Source organism: Ranitomeya imitator, chromosome 5 (assembly GCF_032444005.1).
Source record: "Ranitomeya imitator isolate aRanImi1 chromosome 5, aRanImi1.pri, whole genome shotgun sequence".
NCBI lineage: Eukaryota > Metazoa > Chordata > Amphibia > Anura > Dendrobatidae > Ranitomeya > Ranitomeya imitator.
In genome coordinates this window covers 47,656,499-47,679,893 of record NC_091286.1, presented here as the reverse complement: position 1 = coordinate 47,679,893, position 23,395 = coordinate 47,656,499, and the positions used below count along the sequence as shown (strand labels likewise).

Here is a 23,395-nt window from a genome sequence, read left to right as displayed (position 1 = left end):
CTTGCAGTGTCCTATTCCATTGAGAGGAATTGATGCTACGCCTTTGGCCAAGAATAAGCCTCAGTACTGGACCCAGCTGACCATGTGCATAGCTCCTGCACATCAGGAGGTTATTCGCTTTCTGGTGTTGCATAATCTGCATGATGTGGTCGTGTTGGGGTTGCCATGGCTACAAGTTCATAATCCAGTATTAGATTGGAAATCCATGTCTGTGTCCAGCTGGGGTTGTCAGGGGGTACATGGTGATGTCCCATTTCTGACTATTTCGTCATCCACCCCTTCTGAGGTTCCAGAGTTCTTGTCTGATTACCGGGATGTATTTGATGAGCCCAAGTCCGATACCCTACCTCCGCATAGGGATTGTGATTGTGCTATCAATTTGATTCCTGGTAGTAAATTCCCAAAAGGTCGACTGTTTAATTTATCTGTGCCTGAGCACGCCGCTATGCGGAGTTATGTGAAGGAGTCCTTGGAGAAGGGGCATATTCGCCCGTCATCGTCGCCATTAGGAGCAGGGTTCTTTTTTGTAGCCAAGAAGGATGGTTCATTGAGACCTTGTATAGATTACCGCCTTCTAAATAAGATCACGGTTAAATTTCAGTACCCCTTGCCGTTGTTATCTGATTTGTTTGCTCGGATTAAGGGGGCTAGTTGGTTCACCAAGATAGATCTTCGTGGTGCGTATAATCTTGTGCGTATAAAGCGAGGCGATGAATGGAAAACTGCATTTAATACGCCCGAGGGCCATTTTGAGTATCTAGTAATGCCATTCGGACTTGCCAATGCTCCATCAGTGTTTCAGTCCTTTATGCATGACATCTTCCGAGAGTACCTGGATAAATTCCTGATTGTGTACTTGGATGACATTTTGATCTTCTCGGATGATTGGGAGTCTCATGTGAAGCAGGTCAGAACGGTGTTTCAGGTCCTGCGTGCTAATTCTTTGTTTGTGAAGGGATCAAAGTGTCTCTTTGGTGTTCAGAAGGTTTCATTTTTGGGGTTCATCTTTTCCCCTTCTACTATCGAGATGGACCCTGTTAAAGTCCAAGCCATTTACGATTGGACTCAGCCGACATCTCTGAAAAGTCTGCAAAAGTTCCTGGGCTTTGCTAATTTTTATCGTCGCTTCATCTGCAATTTTTCTAGTATTGCTAAACCATTGACCGATTTGACCAAGAAGGGTGCTGATGTGGTCAATTGGTCTTCTGCTGCTGTGGAAGCTTTTCAAGAGTTGAAGCGTCGTTTTTCTTCTGCCCCTGTGTTGTGTCAACCAGATGTTTCGCTTCCGTTCCAGGTCGAGGTTGATGCTTCTGAGATTGGAGCAGGGGCTGTTTTGTCGCAGAGAAGTTCTGATTGCTCGGTGATGAAACCATGCGCCTTCTTTTCCAGGAAATTTTCGCCTGCTGAGCGAAATTATGATGTGGGCAATCGAGAGTTGCTGGCCATGAAGTGGGCATTCGAGGAGTGGCGTCATTGGCTTGAAGGAGCTAAGCATCGCGTGGTGGTCTTGACTGATCATAAGAACTTGACTTATCTCGAGTCTGCCAAGCGGTTGAATCCTAGACAGGCTCGTTGGTCGCTGTTTTTTGCCCGTTTTGACTTTGTGATTTCGTACCTTCCGGGCTCTAAAAATGTGAAGGCGGATGCTCTGTCTAGGAGTTTTGTGCCCGACTCTCCGGGTTTATCTGAGCCGGCGGGTATCCTCAAGGAGGGAGTAATTGTGTCTGCCATCTCCCCTGATTTGCGGCGGGTGCTGCAAAAATTTCAGGCTAATAAACCTGATCGTTGCCCAGCGGAGAAACTGTTTGTCCCTGATAGGTGGACGAATAAAGTTATCTCTGAGGTTCATTGTTCGGTGTTGGCTGGTCATCCTGGAATCTTTGGTACCAGAGAGTTAGTGGCTAGATCCTTTTGGTGGCCATCTCTGTCGCGGGATGTGCGTACTTTTGTGCAGTCCTGTGGGATTTGTGCTCGGGCTAAGCCCTGCTGTTCTCGTGCCAGTGGGTTGCTTTTGCCCTTGCCGGTCCCGAAGAGGCCTTGGACACATATCTCTATGGATTTTATTTCAGATCTTCCCGTCTCTCAAAAGATGTCAGTCATTTGGGTGGTCTGTGATCGCTTCTCTAAGATGGTCCATTTGGTACCCTTGTCTAAATTGCCTTCCTCCTCTGATTTGGTGCCATTGTTCTTCCAGCATGTGGTTCGTTTACATGGCATTCCAGAGAATATCGTGTCTGACAGAGGTTCCCAGTTTGTTTCGAGGTTTTGGCGAGCCTTTTGTGGTAGGATGGGCATTGACTTGTCTTTTTCCTCGGCTTTCCATCCTCAGACTAATGGCCAGACCGAACGAACCAATCAGACCTTGGAAACATATCTGAGATGCTTTGTTTCTGCTGATCAGGATGACTGGGTGTCCTTTTTGCCTTTGGCTGAGTTCGCCCTTAATAATCGGGCCAGCTCGGCTACCTTGGTTTCGCCGTTTTTCTGCAACTCTGGGTTCCATCCTCGTTTCTCTTCAGGGCAGGTTGAGTCTTCGGACTGTCCTGGTGTGGATACTGTGGTGGACAGGTTGCAGCAGATTTGGACTCATGTAGTGGACAATTTGACCTTGTCCCAGGAGAAGGCTCAACGTTTCGCTAATCGCAGACGCTGTGTGGGTCCCTGACTTCGTGTTGGGGATTTGGTTTGGTTATCTTCTCGTCATATTCCTATGAAGGTTTCCTCTCCTAAGTTTAAACCTCGTTTCATTGGTCCGTATAGGATTTCCGAGGTTCTTAATCCTGTGTCTTTTCGTCTGACCCTTCCAGATTCTTTTTCCATACATAACGTATTCCATAGGTCATTGTTGCGGAGATACGTGGCACCTATGGTTCCATCTGTTGATCCTCCTGCCCCGGTTTTGGTGGAGGGGGAGTTGGAGTATATTGTGGAGAAGATTTTGGATTCTCGTGTTTCTAGACGGAAACTCCAGTATCTGGTTAAGTGGAAGGGTTATACTCAGGAAGATAATTCCTGGGTCTTTGCCTCTGATGTCCATGCTCCCGATCTTGTTCGTGCCTTTCATATGGCTCATCCTGGTCGTCCTGGGGGCTCTGGTGAGGGTTTGGTGACCCCTCCTCAAGAGGGGGGTACTGTTGTGAATTCTGTGGCAGAGCTCCCTCCTGTGGTCACAAGTGGTACTTCGGCTGATTCTTTCTGTGAGCTTCCGTTGGTGGAGGAAAGTGGTACTGCGGCTTCTGAGTTTCCTTCCTCAGGTGATGTGGTGAAGTCGTTAGGTGCTGCTCTATTTAATGTTCTAGTATTGGACCTGTTTCCTCCTGGATCGTTCCTGTGGCCTGCTGCTCTGCATAGCTAAGTTCCGCTTTGCTATTTTGTTTGCTGTTTTTTTCTGTCCAGCTTGTCTATTTGTTTTTTCCTGCTTGCTGGAAGCTCTGGGACGCAGAGGGTGTACCTCCGTGCCGTTATTTCGGTACGGAGGGTCTTTTTGCCCTCTTTGCGTGGTTTTTGTAGGGTTTTGTGTTGACCGCAAAGTTACCTTTCCTATCCTCGCTCTGTTCAGAAAGTCGGGCCTCACTTTGCTAAATCTATTTCATCTCTACGTTTGTGTTTTCATCTTAACTCACAGTCATTATATGTGGGGGCTGCCTTTTCCTTTGGGGTATTTCTCTGAGGCAAGGTAGGCTTATTTTCTATCTTCCGGCTAGCTAGTTTTTCAGGCTGTGCCGAGTTGCATAGGGAGCGTTAGGCGCAATCCACGGCTGCCTCTAGTATGGTTGGAGAGGATTAGGGATTGCAGTCAGCAGAGTTCCCACGTCTCAGAGCTCGTTCTTTGTTTTTGGGTTATTGTCAAGTCCCTGTATGTGCTCTGACCTTTATGTCCATTGTGGTACTGAATTACCTTATCATAACAGGAGAGAGAGGAGGGAGAGAGGAGAGAGAGGAGGGAGAGAGGGGAGAGAGGAGGGAGAGAGGAGGGAGAGAGGAGGGAGAGAGAGGAAGGAGAGAGGAGGGAGAGAGCGAGAGAGAGAGAGGAAAGAGAGGAGGGAGAGAGGAGGGAGAGAGAGAGAGAGAGGAGGGAGAGAGGAGGGAGAGAGAGGAGGAGAGAGAGGAGGGAGAGAGGAGGGAGAGAGAGGAGGGAGAGGAAAGAGAGGAGGGAGAGAGAGAGAGAGGAGGGAGAGAGAGGAGGAGAGAGAGGAGAAGAGAGAGGAGGAGAGAGAGGAGGGAGAGAGAAGAGGGAGAGGAAAGAGAGGAGGGAGAGAGGAGGGAGAGAGGAGGGATAGAGAGGAGGGAGAGGAAAGAGAGGAGGGAGAGAGGAGGGAGAGAGAGAGAGAGAAACAGAGAGATCGCCAGAATGAAAAAAATGGGTTAAATTAAATGAAGAAAAATTCTTCCAGGCAAGCTCAGTTTCAAAAAATGGAATCCGTCGCTGGATTCCATCTTTTGACAGACAGAGACGGATCCTGCGTCCATAGGCTTCCATTATAGCCAACGACGGACGCCGCTGGATTCCTCACTGTCCGATTTTTAGGCAAGTATTAGGCTGAGGGTGCCAATACTTTTGTCTGGCCCATTTTGGGAGTTTTGTGTGAAATGATCAATGTTTTGCTTTTTGCTTCATTCTCTTTTGTGTTTTTTTCATTTAAGACAAATTAAATGAAGATAATAATACCAAATAATTTGTGTTTGCAATCATTTTCAGGAAGAAACTGAGTATTATCTGACAGAATTGCAGGGGTGTGAATACTTTTGGCCATGACTGTATGTATGCTAATGCCAGCACATACCGCATTTCGAGATAAGAAGAGCCAATTATATTGTTACAATGGATGAATACTAATAACCTATATAAGATGATGTTATGGGGTAATAAAGAGAGATCTGCTTTGATGCTTAATGTATCAGCGTGGCTCTTCCGCGCACGTATTTGAACTTTACAATTTAATTTGGAACAGGCACAACGTCTCAGAACATCCCACATTATATGCCGACAACAAAACGATGGTGAACTTGCTCAATCATCATGTAAAAGGGTATATGGGAAAATGAACATTAGGGTTTCCTATTGGGGTGCAGCATCATAACGGAGCAACCATTTTAAATGGGTAATCCCAAAATCGTAAAAAACCCGCTATCCATAAGACTGTGGGAAACAGCTAGGTGCAGTACTAGGCTTTCTCTAGCAGTCCTATAGACAATGAATGAATTGCATGCCTAGCTTGTGCACCTCCACCCCATTCAGGGCTCTTCAGTGTCCATATCCCGGAGCCTCTTTTCTAGGATAATGGTGCGGGAGGGGTCCGGGCGCTCTGTAATTTATTACGTATCCTGTGGATTATGGGATAACTTACAGTTTTGGGAATAACACTTTAATGTTTGCAACGGTAACTGTGTTAAATATTTCACAGCAATAATAACGCTAGAGTTACTTTAATTAGTTACCTTCCCTTAAAGGGAATCTGTCAGCAGATTTTTGCTATGTAATCTGACAGAAGCATGATGTAGGGACAGAGACTCTGATTTCAGTAATATGTCACTTACTGGGCGGCTCAGTGTAATTTCTATCAAATCAGAGTTTTTATCAGGAGGAGATTATCACTCGAGGACTAGATGTTTCGTGCCATGCAGTCCTCCTGATCTGTATAACCCCGCCCCCCAACAATGATTAGTAACTTTCTGCCTATGCACAGTGTACACAGAAATAAGCCAATCGGTGGTGTGAGTGGGGTCATGCGAGCTCAGCATTCAGAGAACTGGTACATCTGCAGCAGAGAAAACAGGGCTTTTATCAAAACTGCAGCAAGCAGCCCAGTAAGTGACACATCGCTGGAATCAGGATCTGAGACCCTACATCATGCTGATCTCAGATTACATAGCAAAAACATAGATTCCCTTTAAAAAGATATTTATCTTCAATAGACTGTAGAGCAGGACCATTTTCTTAGGGCAGATCTACAGCCATCCACAACTGGTATTTGCGAGAAGGCGACTGATTATTCCATGTTTGTAGTGACACTGAGCCTTTTTTATTTTATTAATGGGGAAAAATAATTTTCACATGACATTTTAGTAAATTCAGAGTTAAAGGAGTTGTCTAGTGATAACAAGTTGTCACCAATTCATTGGATAAGCAACAACTTACTGATTGGTGGGGGACTGACAACTGGGGCGGGTACGGCTCAGCAGACGAGGGCGCATGTGTCCACGTTAGAAGTGGTAGTGCGCATGCTCGACCGCCGCTCCATTCACCTCCTCGGCTTTTGCCGGCAGCCCTATAGGGAATGTATGGAGCTGGGGTCGGGATAGGACCTGTTGCTCCATTCTGGAACAGGTGTGCACGTGTCTTGTTGGGAGATAAAAGTTCCGATCGGTGAGGGCCCCAGTGTCCGCACCGCCACCTATGTCTAAGATATCACCTATCCTGCCGATATTTGTTTTCACAGGACAAGCCCTATAATATAGAGGATCGCCGGCGTGGTTACAGGAGCACTTCTTGCCCTGAAGGACCCATCCTGTTCTGCATTACTCAGCAAACTTCCCCGGTGGTGTCAATGCAGGGATATTGATTACCTACAGCCGTATTTCCCTGCTGATGACAATCGATCACTCAGAGTCCCATCACTGTGCCCCGATTACTGTCAAGGACATTCCTATTTGTCCTAAGAGAACCCCTTATATCTCTGCCATGGCCCGGGCTGGCACCGCTGCTCAGCGACAATCCACTCTGCATATTTACGTCCTATAGAAAGTGACAGATGGCACAGGACGTAAGATATGGGCTTTTCGGAAGGATAATACTTCTTCCCTTGTCATTAAATCTATGGTCACATTGCAGCTAAGCAAAGGCTCCTGTTCATCTGCAATGCAGCTGGCGCTGGGCACCGACCGGAGGACGGTTCGGTAAAGGGCAATGAAGAGGTGAGCAATACATTTACACACAGCCGCATCACCCGTCAGCTGGTACAGGCACAGCGCTGCGTTCTGGTCTTCTATCACTGTACGGACAGAACCATTTTACTGCTTCCTCTTCTTTCATTATGCTCCATTATATACTTGCAAACTAAAAGGTGAAAAAAGGAAGCAAAAAAAAAAAAAAATAGAAATGCGGTCTACAGGCTGAGAGGCGTCATTTTTGTTTTCTCCTCTCCATGTATCAACCTAAAACATGGAAAATAAAGTTAAAGGGGTATTCCCATCTCTAAGATCCAATCCCAATATGGAGTAAGTGTAATAATAATTATAGCAGCAAATGCCTCCATTAAAAAATGTAGTATAGTTCTTCTGATAAGCTATGTTGCTTACCCCATGTGCAGGGCATTGCAGTAGCTTAGGTATCCATGGTTACGACCATTAACAACTAACTGTCACTATATGAGTGGTCGTAATCATGGATATTTAAGCTACTACAATGCCCTGCAGATGGGGTAAGCGACATGGCTTATCAGAAGAACTATACTACATTTCTAATTTATGGTATTTGCTAATATTATTATTACACCTACTACATTTTGGGATAGGATCTTGGAGATGGGAATACCCCTTTACGTTCACCACCTGGACAGCAGATTGCTGCAATACAAACCTGCAGATCCCCATTGTTCTGTCTGCAAAAAATGACCTGGAAGTAAAAGAGTCTGCACTTGGAAAAACGGTGGCTGCTCTCTTAGGCCAGTCTCACACGTCCAGATTTTTCCGGTACGTGAAGAAATGGTCCCGGAGCTATCCGTGTCCGTGTGTACACGTAGGCCATCCGTGTGTCATCCGTGTGCTGCCCGTGTGTCCGTTTTTCTCGTCCGTGTGCTGTCAGTGTGCTGTCCGTTTTTAGAAACACTTTTTTTCCATTTTAACCCTATGAATTAAAAAACGCACACGGACAGCACACGGATGGCATCCGTGTGCCGTACGTGTTTACACGCACCCATTGACTTTAATGGGTCCGTGTGATCCGTGCGCTCCCACAAACACTGACATGTCTCCCTGTTTTGCACACGGACACACGGTGCGTGAAATCACACTGATATCTGCAGAGACACATGTGTCAGTGTCTCCGGTACATGAGGAAATGGTCAGCACACGTACCGGAGCCACTGACGTGTGAAACCGCCCTTACAGAAACAGATTGTCAATGGAGCTACGCAGCAATACCAGGCTCAGTCATGGGACAACAGTGGTGCTGTTCATGAGAAAATGCAGTAAACTTGATATAACCCCTTTATAATGGTATCTGGAATTACAGAATGCCTTGTGTCAGAACTCAATGTTTTGGGATATAATGTCTATGAGCAATATTGAAATTTATAGCGCCATATAAGAGAGTAACATTTTAAAAATTCCAGATAAATAACTTTGGTGCAAGGCTGTGACCTATGCCATTGTATGGATATAAAGATCTCCTTGCGGCCCGGAGAGCATTATGTTAGTAATTAGTAGTTGTGTACCAGGTGCTTTACCCTAGATTGTTGCTTGATGCCTATGCACAGAACAGAGCAGGAAAATACACTTTTTCCATAGGAAAAAAAGCCAACAGTGTACTGATGTGTATTAGTCTAAGATTGGGGACCTATAAATACTATATGGTCCGAACGTGCCCACAGCCTGAGTTGTACGGCAATTCTTTCTCCCTCCTATTAATTAAAGCAGTTCTCCAATATCCCCTGAAGTCACAGCATTTGCCCTTTTCCTGCTATTCTCCTTATTTAGCACCGACGTCAATACAATAACAGTGTTCCCCCACAAAAATCATGGCAGCGCCAAACTCCCCCACAAGTAATAGTTGGAGCTACTTTCTTTCTTCCAGAGCCTTCTTCATACATAACCAGAGCAGTCTCCCAGATTAGTCTCAATTGTGGGCTATAGTTGTTCACTGAGTAGGATCTGATGGGTCTTGTCCAACCCATCCCCCCCTTAGGCCGGGGTCACACTTGCGAGCTCAATGCGAGAAAGTCGCGTGAGTCGCATCAAGTCCCGGCATTGCCACCGGCACTCGGGACCGGAGTTTGGGGCTGCATGCATTTCTATGCAGCCGCATGCTCCGGTCCCGAGTGTCGGCGGCAATGCCAAAACGTGATGCAAGAGACTTGTGTGACTTTCTCGTATTGAACTCGCAAGTTCTCGCGGCCTTACAACAATATCAGGGTTTGTTCTGTTTCCCCAGTGGTCATAGGAAGACATCTCCCTTCACTCAAGTATGATGCAGCATGGTGGTTCAGTAGTTAACACTGTTTTTTTGCAGCGCTGGGGTCCTGGGTTCAAATGCATCCAAGGACAACATCTGTAAGGAGTTTGTATGTCCTCCCAGTCTTTGTATGGGTTTCCTCCGGGTTCTCTGGTTTCCTCCCACACTACAAAGACATAGTTGTGGAGACACGAGGGGTCAGCGATTGCCCTGGTCCGCTAGCCAAAACAGCATGGACCATGGATCATCCAACCAAACTCCCGCTGTCACGTGGTGACTCACGGTGTGACTCGACCCAATGGATGGTCGGTCAGCTAACGGCACAATACACATTACACATACAACAGGGATGGTATAGGTGACAGGAAGGCCCTACTCATGAGGAATGGGGAATGGTCACAACCTGAGCTCAAACCTGAGACTGACCTTGCACTCCCCTAATGCCCTATTCGGGTCCTTCCCCCACCGCCATCGGGATACCTCATCCCTAACTGTCACCTACCTCTGCCCTGGCTAGTGCACTGGCCGGTGATGGGCACTAGCCACACCACTGCAGGCAATAAACACAGGGGAAAGTGACAGACACCAAAGGGACAAGGTAACAAAAATTTCACACTTAGCTTTCTCTGCTGCAAAGCTCCGCACAGCAGAAAAAAGGCACCAGATCAGTGAACTCAGCAGAAGCACCACTGCACCCAGAGAGCTCCTAACTCCAGCTTGGTCACTGCAGATTGCTCCAACACTGACAGTCAGCTGATGCATCAGGTGACCTTTTAAAGGATGGTGGGAGTGGTCACTGCCCACATCAGCTCATCCAGCAGCAATACAATTACACCAGCTTGCCAGCGGGGAAAAACTGACATTAACCCTCGATAGGCCAAAAGGCAAAAAGCTTTAACTCCATGGAACCAGATCTGCCACAAATCCAAAAAATAGGTCGTGACACCCGCTCTCCTTTTTCGGTGGGCGTAACGCTACTCACACAACACAGGGTGAGGGTAAAAGGGTGTGGCAATACTATATTGAACCACAAAACAGGCAAATAGCACATAGAACAGTCCCAGCAAAATACCCAAGTTGGTGCACATTACAGAGTCTCACCCTTCTGCTGACTCACCGGGATAAGAGCAGCTATGACTTCAGAGCTTCCAGGGCCGACTACCCCACCTGTGCCACGCACAGAGGGGAGGTAACGACAAGCTTAGGAAGATGACAGCCCATTGAGATACAAAGGCAGTTGACCAGAGGGTCACAATCTGGCTTCCGCTTCCAGGGCTGACTACCCGCCCATGTGGCATGCACAGAGAGAGGAGGTAACGACAAGCTTAGGAAGACGATAGTCCATTGAGGTACAAGGCCAGTTGACTGGAGGGTCAAAACCTGGCTTCTCCGAACAACTCCATGGACTCAGATGACCGGAGGGACCTATTACTGGCCCCCACAAACGTATCCTTGGGGCTCAGGCAATAGGTGGGTCCAAATCCTAACTATCCAAAACGTATCCATTGATTCGCGTTGGTCAATGTAGCAGATCTGTATTCCAGCAGGGGCCATTATTCCCTAAGCTGGCATCCTGTAGAATGCATTATCTGTGTCCCTCGTGATGGAGCCATGATGTCTTGGCTGATGTCCTGTAAAGAGTCTCTGGTTCTTTTTGGATGTTTGGATGTCTGGATGTCTTGGCTGAATTTCTTTCTCATGTTACAGAGGCATATAAACCATTTTTATAGTTAACAACTGTCCTTCATCCAGTATTCACAGGTAAAGGGGAAGAATGGTGATAAGACCAACTCGCATTGTTTGATTATGTAATGTATTTGCATAGTTTTTCCTCCTCTATTTTGCAAGTCAACAAACTGGCTGGCCTGGACAATGTGTAATCAACATATCAGCAAACATCCATGACCCTGTATCACTAGTCATCCAGGATAAGAGCACAATATGTTACAACAAATTGTCAACTTACAAATCAATATTACAGGCTTACACTAACAAAATTCTGTTTTCTTGATCAACCAGAAAGAAATACCTAAATTCAAAAGTCAACATATAGATAACAATCTATTCCTCCAGGCTTGTTGAAAATAGACATCTGGCTAATTAAGATAAAATGCAATGTTGTCACAGTAGTGATAGGGAATTTAGATTGTGAGCCCCAATGGGGACAGTATCGATAATTTCTTAAAACAATATGAAATTAATGGCGCTATATAAGTGAGTAAAATAAATAAATAAAAAGTATTTCATGTGCACAGCAGATCTCTTTTCTCCTATACTCTCTGCTAGCACAAAGCTTTATATGAGCAGCCGAAGAATGGCTGTTGCTCCTCCGGAATCAGAGATCAATGAAAAATTAGCCAACAGCAGCTGTCAATATTTGCCTGGCACAGAGCCTTATTCCATGTACATATAGATCAGCACCAGAATCAGACACCTTGGAAATATACATACTGAGGTGTAGAGTTCCTCAGGGGCCGTCCCTTTTCATGTTCATTAGGGTTTAGACCGTCCTTGCAGATACATTTCTACATGGATCCCTGCAACTGAACTGTATTCAATAACACAAAAAAATGCATTTATCTGAAAATCTCAATGCCCCTTAGAGTGAATGATTCAATCACTTTTTTCACATTAGCATTTTTTAGCACTTTGGAGAAGTCATTACCTATATGTAAAAATCAATAATTAATTAATTGGAGATCCTATATTTTGCATTCTGGCTACCGAGCGTCATGAAAGGCTGACACTTCTGGTTCTGTACAGTTCACTTCTCCTAGGTAATCTCATTATCATCATAATCAGGATTACAATGGAAGACATCACTCCATGTATAAACTCATCAATAATGAAACTGGAACACCATGAAGGGCAAGCTGGAAGGTAGAGCAAATTGAAAAAGTATCAGATGCATCAAGAACCTTGCCCCAATCTGTGGCAGGGGCATAAAAGCCAGATTTAAAGCTACTTTTTTTTAGCCACATGAAAGATCAAACATGGACTGTGGGATGATTGTGCAATGTCTCCTTTTAGTTGATGTGCCGGTTGTCGCCACTTTTCACAATCTCAGTGGGACAGAAGCTTTGAACTGAGAGATGTCGGTTTATCACTCTGGTAGATCGCTACGTGCATGGCCAAAATGTCAACACCGTTCAAAGCTGATTGTTCCAGTAGTTGTGAGAACAACGACGAACTTCAGGAGGTGGGCAGAGGCAAACCTCTGCACGGATAGATCGTCAGATTAGAAAAATGGCGCATGATCCATTCTGAAACTGGACGTCAGATGCCAAGGCTGAGGCATCAAACATTGTCTACACAAACCATCACAAACTGTTTGCCCGACATCAGGCTATGAGCCTGGAATCCAGCTGCAGGTGATCCACTGACCTCACACAGCCACTCTCAAAGGATATGGAATAAAATGAAAATGGATTCAGGAATGGAGATCTGGTTTCCTCAGTGATGTCTCACTTTTGTCTTGATCTTGTTGTTATGATTAAGAACCTTTGTTTCCTCGAAACGCGTTGGATGAATCAATAAAGAGATAAATCTTTTATCTGGACCTCCCTTTCTTGTGCCTCTTTTGTCTTGGACGCAATGATAGCTTAATATTTATCTGTAGACATGAGCAACAACATGAAGATGTACTCAAGAGGGAACATCACACAAGAACTTTTCCTAGATGGGTGGGGTGGCATAATATATGGAAGCCGGACAACTTTAGTCTTTGCTCCAGGTAAACAGCTTGCCATCACATTGACTTTGTAGTGGAACCAGTGGCACGGCCAGTTCTCCAAAGTATCCTAGCAGCTGTTTTTCAACACGACAGTACCAGGCTGCATTTTGCTGCTGCTACTGTATTAATCAACATATATTTGTCCAGATAGTAATACAAAAGTTGATTCATGGACGTGCTGTCCATGCATAGAGCGTTACAACAATTTCAGAGATAAAATAAAACTCCAGAAAAAGTGAACAATGATGTAAAAAATAGTATATTACTAGTGATGAGCGAGTATACTCGTTGCTCGGCTTTTCCAGAGCACGCTCGGGTGGTCTCCGAGTATTTGTGACTGCTCAGAGATTTAGTTTTTGTTGATGCAGCTGCATGATCTACAGCTGCTAGCCAGCCTGAGTACATGTGGCGGTTGCCTGGTTGCTAGGGAATCCCATCATGTAATCAAGCTGTCTAGTAGCCGCAAATGATGCAGCTGCGGCAAGGAATTCTAAACATTAACAAATACTCGGAAACCACCCGAGCAACGAGTATACTCGCTCATCACTATATATTACTTTATTAGACAACAATAATGATAGAGATGTAAAAGGAGCCTCAACAGAGGGAACGCAGACAGCAGGTCATACAAGCAAAATATAAACATACATGGTGAGATAGCTGAACAGCATCAAATAAAGTACATATGACGTTACATTTAATAATATATTTAGCTGCAACTGCAAGAGGACCAGCAAAGCTTCTCTCCACCTCGATGCGCGTTTCTACCAGAGGCATGAAGAAACTAAGTCAAACGCTCCCTGGTAAGAAGCAAAGTGAATCACGCATCGGGGTGGAGGGATACAGTGTTATCCTCTTACAGCTGCATCTAAATATATTATTAGAGGTAATATCATATATAGTTTATTTGATGCTGTTCAGCTACCTCACTATGTAGTATATGGATTATCAAGGAGGTCACTAATCTATAGGTCTATATACAGTTGTTGATAAACACTTTTTCTTGTACTCCATGCATTATATTTTCCTTGTATGACATGCTACGCGCATTCCCTCTTCTGAGGCACCTTTTACATCCCTTTATCATTATTGTTTTCTAATAACGTAATATACTATTTTTGGACATCATTGTTCACTTTTATCTCTGGTGTTGTTATGCTACTGTGAGTAGCCTGTGCAGCCTGAATATGCTATCATGGCCTGCAACGTCTCTGGACTTGTCTACCATTGAGCACTTCTGGAACGTCATTGGTTGGCAATCGCAAAGGAAGATGCCAGCAGCGAATCTTGATGATTTGCCCAAGTGCATTCTGCGAGGCAGAACATTCTTAAGACAACCATTAATTAATTAACTCACTGATAGCAGCCAAGGCATTTGGCATTTATACTTAACAGTGAGCAAATTGAGATATTTTACCTTTTTATTCCATTCTTTTACTATTTGCGGATCATTAACACGCCTAACGATCCTGTGATTTCCATAATTCCACGACGTTTCCTTCTTGGTGTTTCAATTTCAATGTTGAGCAGTGTAGGCAGGTGAAGTCACAGCTCACCTCCTCCCCATCCCTTTACAATGACCTCTGCATAGGTCACACACAATGCCCACAAAACTTCCCCACAGATGTTTCTCTAGGTACCAGTTTATAGGGTCCATGTAACTACTGTAAATCATATTTAACCTGATGTTAAAGCAAATTGACAGCTCAGATCCTAATAATATCAAGTATCCTAATCATATCCAGTATAAAATGTAACAATAAAAATAGATTAAAAAAAAAGATATTTCAGTATATGGTTTTATTATGTAACCCTGCTGTTGTCTTCGGTCTGGGGAGACCGATTTTGAACTTTGGTATTTTTTGGGGTGTTCAAGATGCGGTTCTGAAACTTGTGGTTGATTGACTTAAATGAGGATGGGTCGGTCGGCCACGGGTTTCAGAGCCGCATCTTGAATATTTTAAAGAATATTGAAGTTCAAGGTCGGTCGTTTTTGACCGAAGACAACAGCAGGGATAAAATAAACAATCTAGGTAGCACCTTGCCTTTACATGTTCTGTTCACCATGTTCTGGCTTTAGGATATATTGCTGCGTGCACAATGATATGACGTCGCAAATGAAAATTTTTGTAGTTAAAAAATAGTTAGTCCAGTCCTTACTCCTCAAACATATGCCACTTTTTTTGCATGCATCCAGTAAATGGACATTCGACATATGAGCCTGGAGCGATCCTTGGCTGTGTAAAAATCCTATGAGAACGCAGATGAATTGGCCTTCTTCATAAAAATGCATTTACGGTAAGCTCCCAAACCCAATGCTGCAATAACTAATCTTTTCCTGGTTAATCAAGCCTCGGCATAGGTCAAAACATCAATTCCTAATCTTCCGATGCAGCTCGTGAAGCTGTACAGCTTGCATATTAATCCAAGTGCATTAGATTTGTAAATGAGTTCATCTCTTACAATAGGTTGGTAAGGTCAAGGAAACCGGTCAATGACATAATATAAAGTGACACATTTATTGGATTCCTGGAAACAAAAAAAAACAAAAAAAAAAAAAACAAAAATTCTAAAATCCGGTCTACACTCCTGCAAAGGTTATCTCACAGGAGGCCAGGACAAACTCCCGTCTTGAACAATGCCCCTCGGAGAACTGGTGTCATATTCTCGGGATATTAAAACACGTTTGCCCTTTAACAATGCCGTTGATGGTTCTAGACACAGAAAGTTTAATGGGCATAAGTGGTTATCCAACACCAAAATGACTCGAGGACACAAAAGATATTAAGTAGGTTTCTATAACGAACTGTACTCCGTAACGTTAATTGTCTAATACAATTGGAGGCACCTGATGGTTGACTTGTTACCTAATTAATGTTTAGTAACCTTATGGCAAGGGTTACGGTATCTCATATGATATGAAATGTGCTCCCACATAAATGTTTTATTACCACCGCTATCACTTACTCAATTATGAAAGAAGCAAATTAAGCTGCGGGGCCTCACATCAACTCGTAATACACGAAGGAAACCAAATATTGAGCAAAGTTTCAGAGCAGGAGCTTAAGTAGAACTCATGGGGCTATTTAAAGCCTTGTGATGAAATGACACCAGGCAGAAATAGTTGCTTGTAGAGTAATTTTATCTCACCAGGAGATATATACTGGAGCTGGAAAGGTTACACCATGTATGATACTGACTGTCCAGACACACTAGACCTCATGGATCCCTGAAGATAGCAAGGTCAGATGACGAAGAAATAATCAGTATGTTGAATGGGTGAATTAAATTTGTCACCACCCATTGAATAATTTTAGAAAGGTTATGGTCGTCACTCCGGGTGGATGGTTGTGCTCAGTGGTAGGATGGATATCATGACAATAATGCACGAAAGACCACGGCACTAGTCAGTTGCAGTGAACAACATTTTCATTGATCTGTCAGCACATCATGTTCATGGATACCACACTTTACGAGATGCCAAATTTTTGATCCTCCTGGACCTTGATCACAGCCTGTTGGGAACATCGTGAGGTTGACAGCACCCTAATCGAACTCAATAAAGACAGAAACATTGGCCATTTTGGAAAGTGCGGTACCCTTGACCATGACCTACTGAAAGGTCAATAATATTTTCTTCACTGAAACTAAAGAGTGCCGTGGTCTTTCGTGCATCACTGAATAATCCTTGACCCTATATCATACTTTCCAACTTTTCTAAAATGCTTACTGGGAGAATTTTTGGGGTAAGCATTATTAATGCCAGTTTCCTTCCCACTACATGTGTTCTGCGTCCCAACTAAAAAGATGTTGGGAGAGAGCTGCCATGAGGGATGTGTGTGCAGTCCCTGGGGGACCCTGAATGTATTATACAAGACCAGGAAGTCTCCACTTTTCCGGTGGGCCTTCTAAGTGTCCTGGAAGTAGTATGCCCTGTCACTTCCAGCATTAAAATCAACACTTTATGCTCTCTGTGTTAAGATGGTCATGTAGTTTAGACTTTGATCATCCGATCATCTAATGTGTATGACATGATGACGTTTAACGGCGGCGCAACGCTAATGTGAACGTAGCCTAACTCACATTTGTTTCGTCTTTGTCAGGGCAAGAAAAAGGACTAGGCATGTTGCATATCAACATGCGCAATCTTTGCTTCTCAAGGCATGCAGCCAGAGAGGTTTAGTAACGGCCAAACACCACCTCCACCCATAGTCCCATTTAGATGAACCAAGTGTGCAAGTGTTAAAGGGAATCTGACAGTGGGATCAACCCTCCTAAGCTGTCTATATGGGTATGTAGGTCCTGGAAAGTTGAATAAAATAATACCTTGATATCTGTAATCCGATGAATGGGTAATGAAAAATTCACATTTTTAAAATATGTAAATAAGCTGAAAAGATGTCAGGAATGATCCTACTCTGGAAAAGAACTCTTTTCAGCTAATTTACATATTTGAAAAAGGTGAATTTCTCAGGCATCATTCATCGGATTACAGATATCAAAGTATCATTTGATTCAACTCTCTAGGACCTGCATGCCCATGTAGTCGGCTTGAGAGTGTTGATCATAGTGGCAGATTCCCTTTAAGGGAGTTTGTTGAAAAGTGAGCATTTTGGCAGATACTTATGACATTTATATTCCTTTAAAGGAATTAAATGACAGATGTTCATATGCAATAGAACCAACTGAGGAGGAGACATTGTTCCTCTTCTTTTGGATTGCAGTATGGCACAGAACAAAATCAAGATTATTATATCCAAAGTGTTTTTCTTTAGTGCTATATTGTTTTCAGACATTGTCGAATAATTTTAGTGTCATTTTAAGAATGATTTGCGGTGCATACTTGAGGTAAATTTACATAAAATAAATCCTACGCGAAAACTATTAACTAAATGAATAAAATGAAAATAAATGTTCCCTTAGAATTTTTTTTTACAATTCGGAAATGTGGAATATTGCTATCAAAACAGGGTGACATAAATCATACATTAAACCATGTTTCACATCAGGCCAAAAATATTTTTGACTCTACAAATTACCTGCCCATATGAGCCTAGTATCATCCAATACAACACCACTAATATAACATTTTTGTACTAAATATTAGATTGGTTAATAGAAGAACTGTCTCACACATCTTCCCCTAGTATGTTAGGATTCCTTAGAGACCATGATTAGTTGGGCAAAAGGAGGGACTAAAAGAAAATACCGTTGTTGCACGGTTGACTGCATGACTGTAATGATCAGTACTGGTCCCAGTGGTGGGGCCCTCAGTGATTATACATTTATCACCTATCCTTTAGATAGACGATAGAGGTCTATTGCGGCACAATCCCTTTCCTTTACTAGGAGTGTCTCAAGGTTTTGATGGAACAGTTTATAACGAACCTCTACGAAGAGTAACTTGACCAAAAGTGTGGCTACCTCTACTAAATTATACCTTGGTATCAGGTCAACTTTAGGTGGGTATCATGCATCCGAAATTCAAGGTCCCAGTATTGATCACGATGCCCAGACCAGCCAAATGTCTCCTGACCTGAACTCAACAACCTCATAAATGCCTATATAACAATATTTTCTCTCATCCAAAAGAATTGGGTCAATTATGATCCTAGTGTGATCCGATTCTCTCAGATGAGAAGATGGAGAAAAAAATGGCTCCATCTTCTCCATTCTGTCAGTGCGTGGAAATCAGACTGGACTCAGTCTGTGGGCAGTCCGATGTTTTCCATGGACTCACTGACTTGCCTGGCCGAGTGCGATCTGAATGTTGGATCCAACTTGGGCATGCTGTGATTTTTTCCCCAGCCCTATCTGAGGAAAAAATCTAGCCCCATAGAATAACATGGGGACAAGTGCTATCTGTCAAAATGAGAGATAGAACTCGTCCTATTTTTATGGTCATGTCCTCGAGCCCTAAGGTCAGAGTTCAAGGTAGGAGACATTTGCCTTCTCCAACCATTGAGGTTCATACTCGGACTGTAAATGTTAGACACGTGAAACTGGCCTTTGGGATGCATATAAGGTCAGTTATATAAATTATATATACTGTATATTACTATTTAATATTACTAGGCATCAGCCTATTATGATAACAGGTCACATTAAGGCATCCCTTTACTGAACTTATAGCATTCCAAGCCCATCAATGAAGGAGGTGGCACCACTTGCTCCAATGACTAAACAATCTTCTACAAATCTGTCTCACATTGCATAATGGCGACCATCATAGAGTATTGGCCAAGTAGAAATATATGTGATTTCTATTTTCCAAAAAAGGATTAGCAATTTATTTTCCCAACTACTGTACTTCTACAAAATCTAAAACAATTTATAGGGAAAAAAAAAATACAAACAGAGAAGGCTCCTTCTAAAAATAATGACTTAATATTACCGCACAATCAATGCAACAATGGAGCCCACAGCTGCAGTCTGAAAACACTTACACAGTGAGTGGAGCTAAGAACCCACAAACTTACCAGGCTGTGCATAATTTTCACTCCATCTGGATTGACTGTTAGTGCTTCATTGTATATCTGCTTTGCCTCCTCCAAACAGCCTTTCATCTCCGCGAGCTTCCCACGCATGTACAGCACAGTGTGTGATGTGGGGAAAAGGCTGGCTGCCTCCTGGATACAAAAGCCTGCTTCTTTCATATGCTGTTGTTCCATAAAGAGTTCAGCTACACAATAAAGAAAAAAAAAACAGTACAATAAATAACTCATTATTTCTAATTTCGACCAATTTTTCCTGCTCTATAAACGTGTAGGGGATTGACTGACAGGCAGTCATACAACACCTGTACGCTCTGCAAGAATGCAAACAAGCATAATAATAAAACCTCTCCACCTGTAAACTTCCCAGGATTCCCCCGATTAGAAAGTGACATATTAGAGTAGATAATTCAGGCCAATCTGTGGAGTGACGGCCCCATCTTCCATGGTTAGGGCTCATGGAGACGTCAGTGCAAATCGGTCCGGAGTGCTAATGCGTGGACTGGCCACGTATCTCCTGACCCGAGCGCGACCGACTCATAGAAATATATCAAGCTGCGGTCGATGACTTGGCGCCAGTCCCTGTCCTGCGGTTCAAGATGGGACCGATTTGCACTGATGTCTGAATGAGCCCCTAGGTCGGGGTCACGCGAGAATGATTCCCTCTTCCAAGAGAATTGGATTGATTGTGAAAACCATAGCATAGGTGTGGAGAAGAGGGAGAACAAGATTTCTTATTTTGTTTGAATGCAGATTGCACATTTTCTGTTAGTACAATAAACCTCATTTCAAGGCAGAAATGCAGCGCCCCAGAGATCTGGTCGTTGCAGTATGACACTCTGCCACTAAGGGGAGTGATGGTACGTCTGATGGCACTGAAGGAATTTTACTGACCAGGTATCACCAGCACACATTACACTTCACACTCTGGCCAATAGGGGGAGCAAAAGGCTTTATTTATTAGGCCACTCCTCACACTGGTAAAACTAGGAGTTGGATAGGAAGTTAGTCAGAAGCTGACTGGGTTGGATTCAGGCAACATTACGTGGCAGGAGGTGTTGCAGGGAGAAGACACAGGGGGGTCCCTGTCAGGCGTGGGAACCTGGCAGGCACCTAGCGACCAGAATAGAACGTTACGGAACCGTGCCTGCACACCCCGCGGCGGTATCTGTTATGATCAGGTGGCCTTGGAGCAGCATGAAATGACCTTCGCTGGAGCAGTGGTAACTTTACTGACCGCAACCCCTGATCCTATCACCGCTACTAGAAGTAGCCGTGGGGTGTACCTAACCAGACCTAGACACCTCGACACAGCCTAAGGACTAAATATCCCTAAAGATGGAAATAGGAAAACTCTCTTGCCTCAGAGTAGACCCCCAAACGATAGGTAGCCCCCCACAAATAATGACTGTGAGTAGGAGAGGAAAAGACGCACGCAGACAAAAAAACAGGGATAAGCAAAGGGGGCCACTTCTACCTAGATAGGAAAGGATAGTACAGGATACTATGCGGTCAGCATAAAACACTACAAAATATCCACAGCAGAAAAATACAAAAACTCCACCACCTAACTAAAGATGTGGAGAGTATATCTGCGACTCCAGCGAGTCCAACTAGACTGAGAAAAACAACAGGCACAGTCTAGCAGGAACAAAATAGAAACAAGATAAGCACAGAAAATAAACACACGGCAGTGTGTCTAAAAAAAAAATGAAGAAAATACTTATCTTAGCTGAATTGGCAGCAAGCAGGAGGGGCCAGGCAGAGGACCAACACTTCCAAAGGAACATTGACTACTGGCAAGGACTAATGAGTCCTGCACAGCTAAATACCCCAGTCTGAATTGCAATTAGAAGAAACACCTGTCCAAGACTGCTGCTCAGGAATAACTGCATTACCATCAACAACCACCGGAGGGAGCCCAAGAGCAGAATTCACAACAGGTATCCTAAGAAAGAGACACAAAGCGAAGGATATTGTTTGTGGAACAGTGAGAAACGAGATCAAGCACAAAGGAGAACCAGTAGGAGTCGTGCCGTGAGACCGAGGCAACATCCTACTGAGGCGCGTAGCCGGTGGCCGGAACACCGACGGAGTAACTGACTCTACGCTTTACTTCAAACTCCGCAGGACAGTTAATTATAGGTTGGCTGTCTCACCTAAACACCTATGAAGACATAGGGGACAACTGTGGGAGAGGGGCGTCTCTAGGGTCCCGGAAGAACTCCAGGCCTTCCCATCATACGGGTGCGTCCTAGCCATAACATACCTGGGGGACGTTGAACTAGAAAGATCTGGAACGAATTAGAAAGAACGAATGAACGAGAACAGAAGTTGTGAGGACTATTCCGAATGCTCAGCAGGGTAGCACTACAACACACAGGCGCTATTGGTAGGCAACGATTTCCACCTGCAAAGGGAATTCTGGATGTGCCCATCGGACCGGCCGGTCTCAGATAGCCCTGTTAACTGTGCTGTGGATTGAGGATCCTGAAGTCTTCAGTAAAGAGGTAAAGAGACTGCAACCTTGTGTCCTCGTTATTGATTGCACCTCACACCATCACCATCCACCTTACTGGGAAGCCCTGGGGACATACTTCACCTGTGGGAAGGTATACCATCTAGCTGCCATTTCATCACCCCAGCGGACCCCACAGCAGTGTCGGTCACCCTGACCGAACACCACAGGTGGCGTCACGAATCCCTGACGGACAGTACCACCTTTATTGGACGCCCCTTAGCAGGGTCGCAGACCGGGTCTAGTCACCGTGACAGCCTCAGAACCGAACCAGAGAGGCCCGGTACCGAGAACTCGTGGCCCTGTGTCTGGGGGCGCTCCAGAAACATTACTGTGTCCAACAGTTATTAGATAAATGAAACTGAAATAGCTGTTGCAAAAAAAACAATTTTTATAAAACATTAAGCTTAAGATTCATAGGGATGCCCAAACTTTTTCATATAACTGTATCAGACAGTACGGGTTTGTTATTCATATACAGTGTACAGTTTAGCCTCAGGTAGAGATTTTGTACCAAGGTCCAAAACACGAATCGCCTAAAGAAATGGTTGATTTTAATTTTCTCCATGTTAGCTTGTTCTCCAATAAAAATGATCCTTTTTTTTAAAGATCCATTGTGCTGGTCTTGAGAAATCTAGAATAAGAGCTATATTCAAGAAGTGCACAGGGAGAGTGTCAATGCACCTGACACACACTCCCCCAAGTGCACTTGTAGCCTGATTTGCATAGATTTCTCATGATCGGTACATCGGATCTCAACAAAAAAACCAACATAATTTTTATTGTAGGGAAATCCCCCCTATACCGCCACACCACTACTTCCACATGTAAAAACGTGCGGACAGGTGCTCTTTAAAAGTCAGCGTGGAAGGACATGATCCGTGTTATTCATTATATAAGAAACGTATGCTGGTATCCACGATGAGGATAGAAAAAAAACCTACCGCTGTACTGTATTTATCCATACCTTTAGCCCTGCTGTAGCCCATTATTTTCCAGTGTACGGGAAGGAAAATAATTGGCATGGCGCTGCTGTGTGACTGTCAGCGGAGCTACAGAATTCAATTGTAGGGTTTCAATCAAGCAGTACACAACATGGATCAAAATGTAACGGTATCAAAAGATTTCGGCACATGACAAGACCCACAACAGAGAACTGGGATGATGCACAGAACAGAAGGTTAACCCACTGGGTTCTGCACATCTGGATGCCTCACATAGCACACGATTATACCGTAAGCTCACCTACAATGGAGATCTCACCGTGGTCAATGCATACCAATTATACCGCCAATCTGAATAACAGCAGAGATTACATAATTCAGCTCGTCTATGAAATCCTTCACATAATGAGTTCTTCAAAGCAGAGTTTTCCACAATGGACCTTTTTAATATGCACAATAAATGGCGCCTTGTGACCCTCCGAGAGATAACGTCACTTGTGCATAGTCATGACAGGTGAGTATGAGAAGTTAATT

General features: G+C 44.0%; 1 protein-coding gene across 1 annotated transcript in view; it reads right to left on the bottom strand.

Moving 5' to 3' along the window:
• TTC7A (tetratricopeptide repeat domain 7A) overlaps positions 1 to 23,395 on the bottom strand; it is a 405,643-nt gene that overhangs the window by 47,080 nt on the left and 335,168 nt on the right. The window contains exon 19 of the mRNA XM_069768639.1: positions 19,385 to 19,587. Within this exon, the coding sequence (XP_069624740.1) occupies positions 19,385 to 19,587 (203 nt within the window). The remainder of the gene's footprint in view (positions 1 to 19,384; positions 19,588 to 23,395) is intronic.